Source organism: Panthera pardus, unplaced genomic scaffold (genome assembly GCF_024362965.1).
Source record: "Panthera pardus isolate Hobbes unplaced genomic scaffold, ASM2436296v1 HiC_scaffold_24, whole genome shotgun sequence".
Taxonomy (NCBI): domain Eukaryota; kingdom Metazoa; phylum Chordata; class Mammalia; order Carnivora; family Felidae; genus Panthera; species Panthera pardus.
In genome coordinates, this window is record NW_026526810.1 from 64,859,594 (window position 1) to 64,869,664 (window position 10,071).

Genomic DNA, 10,071 nt, shown 5'->3' on the forward strand with positions numbered 1-10,071 from the left:
GGGCATTGCCCAGCCCTTGAGTGAAAGGTATGAGGAAAGAGCAAAGGGCAGAAAGGGACAGATTTTCAATGTCCTTTGGTCTTTCATGAAGAATCCCAGTGTACACAATACACATTAATGTACACACTATTGATGTCCAGTGGGGATTCTGATCCTTTCAGTTCAATTGTCCCTTTGTTGATAAGGTTTCTACTGACTTCTTTAAAAACCTGGGCAATGATTTTAATGCACAGATCAACTTCCCCCTAAATTTTGAGACTTTTCATGTTTATTATGTGCAATGTTGCTTTTTAAAAGTATTTTTTTGTCAATTGATTCAACAAGTATTTAGTGAGTTCCTCTTTTGTGCCAGATACTTTGCTATGTGGATACAAAAATGAATGAGATATTTCCCTCCCTTCAAGGGGTACATAGTTGTAATTTCTTGTTCTTTAAAGACCACTTGATGTTTATTGGTTCAATCTCTTCTACGTAGCATGACACAGTGGTTGAGAGTGTAGGCCTTGAAAGGTTCAAATCCCATTTCAACCAACTGCTAACCGAGTGACCATGAGTGAATTACTTAACCCTGCAAACATTACGGAAAGCAGTTTGGCAACACTATTTTGAGTCATAATCTTTAAGCTAGCAAATTCGCTTCTTTTTTTAAAAACGTTTTTGTTAACATGTATTTATTTTTGAAAGATAGAGTGGGGGGAGGGCCAGAATGAGGGAGATTTGGAGTAGGCTCCACACAGTGAACACAGAGCCCAACATGGGGCTTGAACTCACGAACTGTGAGATCATGACCTGAGCTAAAATCAAGAGTTGGCTGCTTAACCAACTAAGTTACCCATGTACCCCAGTAAGTTCATTTCTAATGATCAATTCCTAAAGGACTAAGTTAAAATACTGGAGAGGTTATAATCACTCAAAAGTATTTATTGAACTAATACTATGTCCTATGTAATTTTCCAGATACTTTGGATACTTCATTGAACAAAACATACAAAAAGTTCCTGCCCTCATGGAGTTGACATTCTAGGAGCAGGAGATGGACAATAAGAAACAATAGACTAATTAAGTAGATCAATCATATATGTTAGAAGGTGATCAATGCTTTCAAAAAATAAAAAAGTAGATCAGGGTAAATGGGATCAGGCATGCTGGGGATTCTAGGTGAGTTCCAGTTTTCTGTAGTGTCATCAGCATAAGCCTTAGTGAGAAGGTGATATTTGAGGAGAGGCATTAAGGGAATGGGAGAATTGACTATGGGATCTAGGGGAAGAGGTTCCCAGCTGAGGAAGCAACCAGTGCAAAGGCCATCAGGTGGGAATGTGCTCCAAGCATTTGAGGAATAGCAAAGAGTCCATGTAATTGGAGCTGAGTGAATGAAGGGGAGGGTGGTAGTAGATAAGGTCAGAGAGGTATCATTTAGGTTTCTTTGTGGGTTTCCACACTTCTCTAATATCCCATCAAATCTCCATAATTCTAGGAAAGACTCCGTGACAAATCAGTGTTGGCGTAAGAAAGAAGTACAACCATCATAACTTCCTGGTTGTGTGGAGGTTTTGGTCCAGGGCTTGTATAGAAGGGATGCCTGAAAACAATTATTCCCACCACTGTACTTCTTGTTACAGGTTGCATGTACCCCTAAAAGGACCTGTTATCATGTCAGAGGAAGTAGACATTCTTCTCTAATTTTCTTTGGTGTTCACAGAATGTGGGCACTTTACTCCCACCTTATCTCTGTGATTAATTTCTCAACACTCCATTTATTAAGAAACTAGTCTTTTGATCTATTAGTAGACTAAACGATGAAAGCCCTGGGGACACCTGGATGGGTCAGTTGGTGGAGCATGTGGCTCTTGATGTCAGGGTCATGAGTTCAAGCCCCACCCACATTGGGCATGGAGCCCACTTAAAAAAAAAAGTAAATGATGAAAGCTTTGAATTAGAAATAAAAGTTTACCTCAAGGCTTAAATCTTGATACATTCGACAGAAAAAAAAGCTCTTTTTTTTTTCCAAGAAATTTTCTTTTTAAAAAAGCCCACTACTAAGTCGATAAAAGACGCATTTAAAAACTAATTTTCATTTGACCTCAATAATTTGAATTCAGTATTTTCTACTTGACATCTTTAGTTTGCAAGCCGTGAGTCCTTTTTTCTACACTTGAAAGTCCCCATCTGCCAAATTATTCATGGATCAGTCCATCTGTGAGTTTACTGGATTATTCAGGGAATGAGTGAAATTTGGTGGGTTTATAGCAAATGAGCACTGCACAGGTATCACTCATAACATCTCTGTGTGTACATTTCTTTCCTTCAGGTTTATTGGGCCATTACAATGTGCCTCACTTGTCCACATTGTTTCTTATGCTTCCTAAGCCCTCCAGACTTTTGCCCTCTTCCTTTTGGGAATGGGAAAAAGAGAAGAAAAGAGATATGACACAATAGACCAGCATGATGGTGGGCAAGGAGTGGGAAAGGCTTCAGAGGAGTAGAGAAAGACATATTGAGAAGGTTGAAGGAGGTTCTCTGCTTCTTTTCAGAAGGAGAAAAGAATGGAATCTTTAAAAATCAGGAGAGTGCTAAATCTCCTACTTCCAGTAGGCACTATATACTTTTTCTTTTCAGAAAAAGTTAATTATTATTACTTATGACTATTATTTTTAATATACTTATTAGTTTTAATCACATATGTTTCTGTTTTTATGGACCCTTTAGGGAAGAGACTGCCTAGCATTTCTTGAGGGGCTCTGTCGTTTTGGAGCGTGGAAGTCTTAGTCTCATGGCTCAACGTAGTGTGGGCTGGGTTTTGGGATCTCATTCATTGTTGAGCACAAGTTTTGGGTATGTAGCAGTAAACAAGGCAGATCTAGTCCTTGCCCTCAAGAGGTTTATATTTGGAAAGGCAGATGATAAACAGAGATGTAAATAATTCAGGTGATTTCAGGTATTTATAAGTGCTACAAAGGAGATGCACTAGGAGACTGTGTAATTAGAAAGTGTTCTTTTAGGTATAAGCATCAGGAGAGCCTCCACGTGGGAGTGATATTTGAGATAATATCTTATTAATGAATAATAAGGGTGCCTGGCTGGCTCAGTCAGTGGAACATGTGACTCTTGATCTGGAGGTGGTGAGTTCAAGCCCCACATTGGATGTAAAGATTACTAAAAAATAAATAGATAAACAAACAAGCAAACAAACAAACAAACAAACTTAAAATGAGACAGAAAAAGTCATGACAAGGTCTGAGGGAAGAATGCTCCTTGGGTACAGATCCTGCTGGGGCATTCACTAAATAGTGTTTGATTGATCAGTGGCTCCTCACTTTCTTTCATCAACTTTTTTGTGGTCTTTGTTTTAGGTTGTGTAAACACATGATCTACATTTTCTCTGGTCTTTTTGGGATATTTTCTCACAGAGATTGGTAGGTATCAGTGAAAAGAATGGACTTTTTATATATACATTTTAAGTGCCAGGCAATATGTAGTAACACTTTTGTAACAGTTCTGTGAAATAGGTTCATAATTTGAGTTTGCACAAATGAGAAAACTGAAGCTCAGGGAGGCTAAGCAATTTTTCTAAAGAGACTTAATCCCAGAGTTAAAACCTCAACCCACCTCTTTTTATTTACTTAATTTTTTTTTTAAATTTATTTTTAATGTTTATTTATTTTTGAGACAGAGAGAGACAGAGCATGAGTGGGGGAGGGTCAGAGAGAGAGGGAGACACAGAATCTGCACAGGCTCCAGGCTCTGAGCTGTCAGCACAGAGCCAGACGCGGGGCTCGAATTCACAGACCGTGAGATCTTTGACCTGAGCCGAAGTCGGAAGCTCAACCAACTGAGCCACCCAGGTGCCCCTATTTACTTAATTTTTAAAAAAGATTTTATTTATTAAAAAAAATTTTTTTACATTTTATTTATTTTTGAGACAGAAAGAGACAGAGCATGAACGGGGGAGGGTCAGAGAGAGAGGAAGACACAGAATCTGAAACAGGCTCCAGGCTCTAAGCTGTCAGCACAGAGCCCGATGTGGGACTTGAACCCACAGGCTGTGAGATCATGACCCAAGCCGAAGTCGGACGCTCAACCTAGGCGCCACCTAGGCGCCCCAGATTTTATTTTTAAGTAATCTCCACACCTAACATGGGGCTTGAATTCACAACCCTGAGATCAGGAGTCACAAGCTCTACCAATTGAGCCATCCAGGGGCCCCATTATCCCACCTTTAAAAAAAAAAAAAAAAAAAAAAAGAGCAAAAACTCTTTTTCCCAGCACAGTGTAGATTACTCTGGTCTGAAAATGTAGCAGCTACCATCTGTTGCCCCTGGAAACAGACTAAGGCCATCAAGGGAATTATCCTGGCTTTGCGAATTTCAGCCAATCCCAAGATTCAGTGCCTCTCATTAGATTCTTCTAAAGCAAAATGTGCCTATGAGCTTCAATTTTTAACGACCATTTTCTGTGCTACAGAGCCCCTAATGAAGCTAGAGATTCTTTCCATCTCCTTGCTTCTCTTTTAGTCTTTTCAACAGGAGACCTGTATATTTGCTACATAAGAGATGCACCTAGTTCCTATTTTATAGCTCAGAAAACTGAGGTTTAGGGAGGTGAAGGCCAAAGGTCATAGTTATTTGAATCCGTTGAATGTGCTGTTGTGACAAGCCTCTTTCCTCTTTTTCCTAGCGGAAAGCAGAACAGCTCTTGGTTCTCTGCTGCTAGGGCATTGCTGACCAGGAGTTTATGGGAAAGATCCTCCCCATTTTAAGAATACTGCCTTAGAAGACACATAACCAGATTATCAACTCTTAGACGTGGAGAAGGAAAAATGTGCTCATGATCCCATGAAGTGAGCATTTTCATTTCCTTTCCTTTTTTCCCAGACACATGCTTTTACCACTTTGCTTTTTCAACAAAGTAATCCGTGCTTATTACACAAACCTAAACAGTTATAGAGTATAATATAAAAATTAATAAAATCTTACTATTCCTTTCAATTTGATACTTCCACAAGTAACTAATGTTAAAATAACTGTGTATTCTTCCACACCTATTTTCTATTCTTTTAAGAATAAATACATGCACACATAATTCATGAATATGTAAGTGTATGTGTGTGTGTGTGTGTGTGTGTGTGTATGTTTGAGCCTATGCGCACACACACACATCCCTTGATTCCCTCCTTCCTCTGTTCCTTTGTTTGCTCCTTCTTTCCTTTTTCTCTCCCTTCCTCCTTCTCTCCCTCCCTCCCTCCCCTCCTGGTTCATATTATATTCATAATGTACCCATTTTACTTAAAAATATATTGTTGACATACCTTGAAGTTAATAGTTTGTGATCTCGGTTATATGTTGGAAATGCCAAAGAGCTTTAAAAGTACTGACAGGTCCAACCCTTAAAAAGCCTGCGTTAATTGTCTCAGGTGAGGCCTGTGCAGCAAAATTCAAGCTCCACCCCCCTCCTCCCCCACCGCTCCACCCGCCTCAGGTGGTTCTAACTATGGCCATATCGACAACCACCGCTTTAAGTCAGTGTGTTCAATGCAACTCATTCTTTCTTTTTAATGGCTAGATAATATTCCAAATTGTGGCTGTACTAAAATTTATTTACTTATATCTCTGTTAATAAATATTCAATTTGTTTCCAGTTCCTTGTTTGGCTAAAAATGCTTCAATTAACATTTATCCTTAATTACTTATTCCCTTATTTCTATGAAATACAATCCTAGCAGTGGGCTTCTTGGTTAGAGGTATGGGCATTTAGAATTTTGATAGGTACTGGCAGGTCATTTTCCAAAAAGGTCTTGATAATATCTACTTCTAATAGCAGTCTATAGCGTACTCAGCTTCTTATTCCTTTGCCAATCTGAAGAGAGACAGAAAACATTTTTTTAACTCACTGCTGAAGTTGAGTATTTTCTTATTCATACTTATTTGTCATTTGCATTTCTCTTTCTGTGATGTGCCCTTTCATACTTTTTGCCCATATTTAATTGTCATTTGTTCTTTCTTGTCATATTTTAAGAGTTCTTTAAATAATAGGAATATTATCCTTTTTTGGTCATATATGTTACAATATTTTCTTCTAATCTACTCTTTGAATTTTGATAATTTATATGGCACTAGTATATTTTAGCAAAAAAAATATTTTAAAGTAGGCTTCACACCCAGTGTGGAGCCCAACACAGGGCTTGAACTCATGATCCTGAGATTAAGACCTGAACTGAGATCAAGAGTTGGATGCTTAACCGACTGAGATACCCAGGTGCCCTGTGACCTGACACTCACATGAGAGAACACACACACACACACACACACACACACACACACACACACACACTGAAGCAAGGGAGAGGAAGGGAGGGAGGGAGAGAGAATCTTAAACAGGCTCCCTGCCCGGCAGGGAGCCCAACTTGGGGTTTGATCTCATGACTGTTAGATCATGACCTGAACCAAAATCAAGAGGCAGACGCTTAACCGACTGAGCCACCCAAGCTGTATATATTTTAAACTGTTGAGAATGCATAAACAAATTTTCTCATGTCTTATTCTTCATAGTATTTCAAAATTTTTCATATTGGCAATCTGTTGTTACTACCATTCTTAATGGCTGCATGTAATTCTATTCAACTTCCACTCTATTCATTTAAGCTTCAAAAAAAATCCAGTGACTGTTATTTTAAATAATGCTGTAATTAATACTTTCTTGCATTTAGCTTTTTTGACAGTTTGGATGCTTAGGAGACTCCTACAAGTGAAGTAGTTGGATCAAGAATATAAATATTTTTTATGGTTGTGGTAATTATTTCCTAAACTCTGTTACAGTTTTTGACTGGCCAATCAACATAGAAAATTAGGGGCAAAATAGCTTTAGTATTTATACAACAATATCTCCTAGAGGACAAATCATATTACAGAATTAAAAAAATTAAGTTTCTTAAGTCATTTTTTAGCTTTATGGTGAAGGAAGAATTGTATTTTTTTCCAGGTTATCTAAGAAGGTAGGTTCAGTTCAAATAAAAGTGTTTTTTTCGAACACCTGCTGTGTGCAAGAAGCTGTACCAAGTGCCACAAAGGATAATTCTTATGTAGTTATTGCTTTTTAAGAAAATTTCAATTTAATGGGGGAACAGAAACAAATGTATTATTTTCTTTTTTTTTTTACAGTTCAGTACCATGAAATAGGTATGAAAGAGAAGAGATAGGATTTGGTTGTATCAGCAAAGTTTTCTTAAAGGAGGAGGTAGCATGGCCGAAGCGTAGTAACCTGCTTGCCTGGAGAGATGAATACATAGGGGGATAAAGGAGGATCCCAGACTGGAAAAATAAATAGGTTGCAGACTGTTGCAGGCTTTGCATGTACATTTTAATTTGATAGGAAGGGGGAAATGGTGAATGATTTTAGTTGGGAGTCGTATTTTGGAAGATTAATTTGGCATTATCTGTGGATTAGACTGAAATGGAAAAAGCCAGCTAACTACTGGCTAAGCATTTTGGGCAACTTGCTTATTCCTGTAAGGTTCATTTATCTCATCTGCAAGCCAGAAACAATAATGCCTATGCCATGGTGCAGTTGTGATTAAATAGAATGGTGTATATAAAGTGCCTGGAATGACTCCTGATATATCATGGGTATATTGTAACAATTGCTTTTAAGTTGGTCTTATATTTTATATGGCTTGATAATAAATAAAGAACTCATATGGGAATGCAGTCACTTCAATTAATTCTACTTGTATACTATTAAAGCTAAATTAGCTTTCATGTCTTTTTTTTTCCCTTGCAAGGTCCTTTTGAAACTCATTGGATGGATGCTCTAAATCAAACAAGAGTGACTGAATTTGTCTTCTTGGGACTCACTGATAAGTGGGTGCTGGAGATACTATTTTTTCTGGCATTCTCCGTCACATATGTATTAACCCTTTTGGGAAACACTCTCATTGTAGTTACTATAGTCTTTACTCCACGCCTCCATACCCCCATGTATTTCTTCCTGAGCAATCTGTCCTTTATTGACATCTGCCACTCATCTGTCACTGTGCCCAAGATGCTAGAGGGCTTGCTTTTAGAGATAAAGACTATTTCCTTTGATAATTGCATTGCACAGCTCTTCTTCCTACATCTGTTTGCTTGTGCTGAGATCTTTCTGCTGACCATTATGGCTTATGATCGTTATGTAGCCATCTGTGCTCCATTGCACTATTCTAATGTGATGAACATGAGGGTCTGTGTACAGCTTGTCTTTGCTCTCTGGTTGGGGGCTACTGTTCACTCTCTGGTGCAGACCTTCTTGACCATTCGTCTACCTTACTGTGGCCCCAAAATTATTGATAGCTACTTCTGTGATGTGCCCCCTGTCATCAAGCTGGCTTGCACAGATACATACCTCACGGGAATGCTAATTGTGTCTAATAGTGGAACCATCTCCCTCACCTGTTTCCTGGCTTTGGTCACCTCTTACACGGTCATCCTGGTTTCTCTTAGAAAACAGTCAGCTGAAGGGCGCCGGAAAGCCCTGTCTACCTGCTCAGCCCACTTCATGGTGGTTGCCTTCTTTTTTGGACCATGTATCTTCATCTACACTCGGCCAGACACTAGCTTCTCCATTGACAAGGTGGTATCTGTCTTCTACACGGTGGTCACTCCTTTGCTGAATCCTCTCATTTACACCTTGAGAAATGAGGAGGTAAAAAGTGCCATGAAGCATCTCAGACAGAGAGGTTTTTTCATGAAGTCAGGTACATGATGGGTTTGGAATTACAAATATGATTATGGCCATATCTTTAACAGTAAAAGTAAAGAACAAAATTAATAGGTAAAATGGCATGTTGGGGTGGCTAGGTGGCTCAATCAGTTAAGCATTGGACTCTTGGTTTCGGCTCAGATTATGATCTCACAGTCGTGGGTTGAGCCCCACATTGGGCTCTGCTCTGGCAGTGCAGAGCCTGATTGGGATTTTCTCCCTCTACCTCTGTCTCTGCCCCCCCCCCCAATAAATAAATAAACAAACAGCAACAACAACAAAAAAGAAAGTGTCAAAGTTTTATAATGATAGCTTTAAAAAATAAATAAAATGGCACAGAGAAGGGCAGACTTCTGTATTAAAGAGAAGGATTTATTAACTATTACTTATATAAAGGAAAAGATGATGGTGAAACAAATAAGGAAAAAGAATCTGGAAAAGTTCCAAGAAGGCTTCTGATTTCACTAGTAAAAGAACACAAGTTGGGGCATGGATTCAGTTTCAGGAACAAGTACAGTTGTGAGAGAACACATTTTCTTGATTTGTGGATTCTGTGGGCTATTGCCTCTGGGAAGCAATATATATCACACCTATGTTTTATAAATTATAGTGGTTTCAAGCTTGCTTTCAGATTTATTTTCAGTGTGTTTATTTAAGCCTTCACTGATTTATATTGAATTGAGTTGTTACTTTGAAAGTGATTCTCTCGTTATTCCTGGATCTATTTTGTATTTTTCATAGGACTTTTATTTGATGAAATCAAGGTGGAAATGTATAAAAAACTTATTTTAAAATAAGCTTTCTTGAGGTAAAATTTAATTACATAAAATGCATGCATTTTCAATGTACAGTTTGAGAAATTTTCACAAAGGTATATATATATATACACCCATGTAACCATCTTTCCAATCAAGATGTAGAACATTTCCATCACCTCAGAAAGTTTCCGCAGTCCCTTCCCAGCCAATCCTTCTATCCCCATCCAAGCACCCAAAGATCTGATTTTTGTCACTATAAATTAGATTTGTCTTTCTTAGAGCTTCATATAAATTGAATCATACAGTATGAACTTTTTCTGTGCCTGACTTCTTTTGCTCCGCATGCTGTTTCTGAGATTAACCTATGTTTTTGTGGGTGTTAGTAGCTTATGTTTTATTATTGTTGAGTAATACCTTATGGTATGCCATACTTTGTTTATTCATTCACTTATTGATGGACATTTGGATGTTGTCTGTTTCTGACAATTGTGAATAAAGTAGATATAAATGTTTAGTTGCGAGTTACTTTGGCCTCATGTCTTCGTTTCTCCTGGGTAAATACCTAGGAGTAGAGTTATTGGAT

At 38.2% G+C, this 10,071-nt stretch overlaps 1 protein-coding gene across 1 annotated transcript; it reads left to right on the forward strand.

Annotated features, from left to right (window-relative positions):
- Positions 1-7,779: 7,779 nt before the first annotated feature.
- LOC109255662 (olfactory receptor 1509) lies at positions 7,780-8,919 on the forward strand. Its single transcript, XM_019430476.2, has one exon. The coding sequence runs from the start codon at positions 7,795-7,797 to the stop codon at positions 8,731-8,733; it is 939 nt and encodes a 312-aa protein (XP_019286021.1). The 5' UTR covers positions 7,780-7,794; the 3' UTR covers positions 8,734-8,919.
- Positions 8,920-10,071: the final 1,152 nt, after the last annotated feature.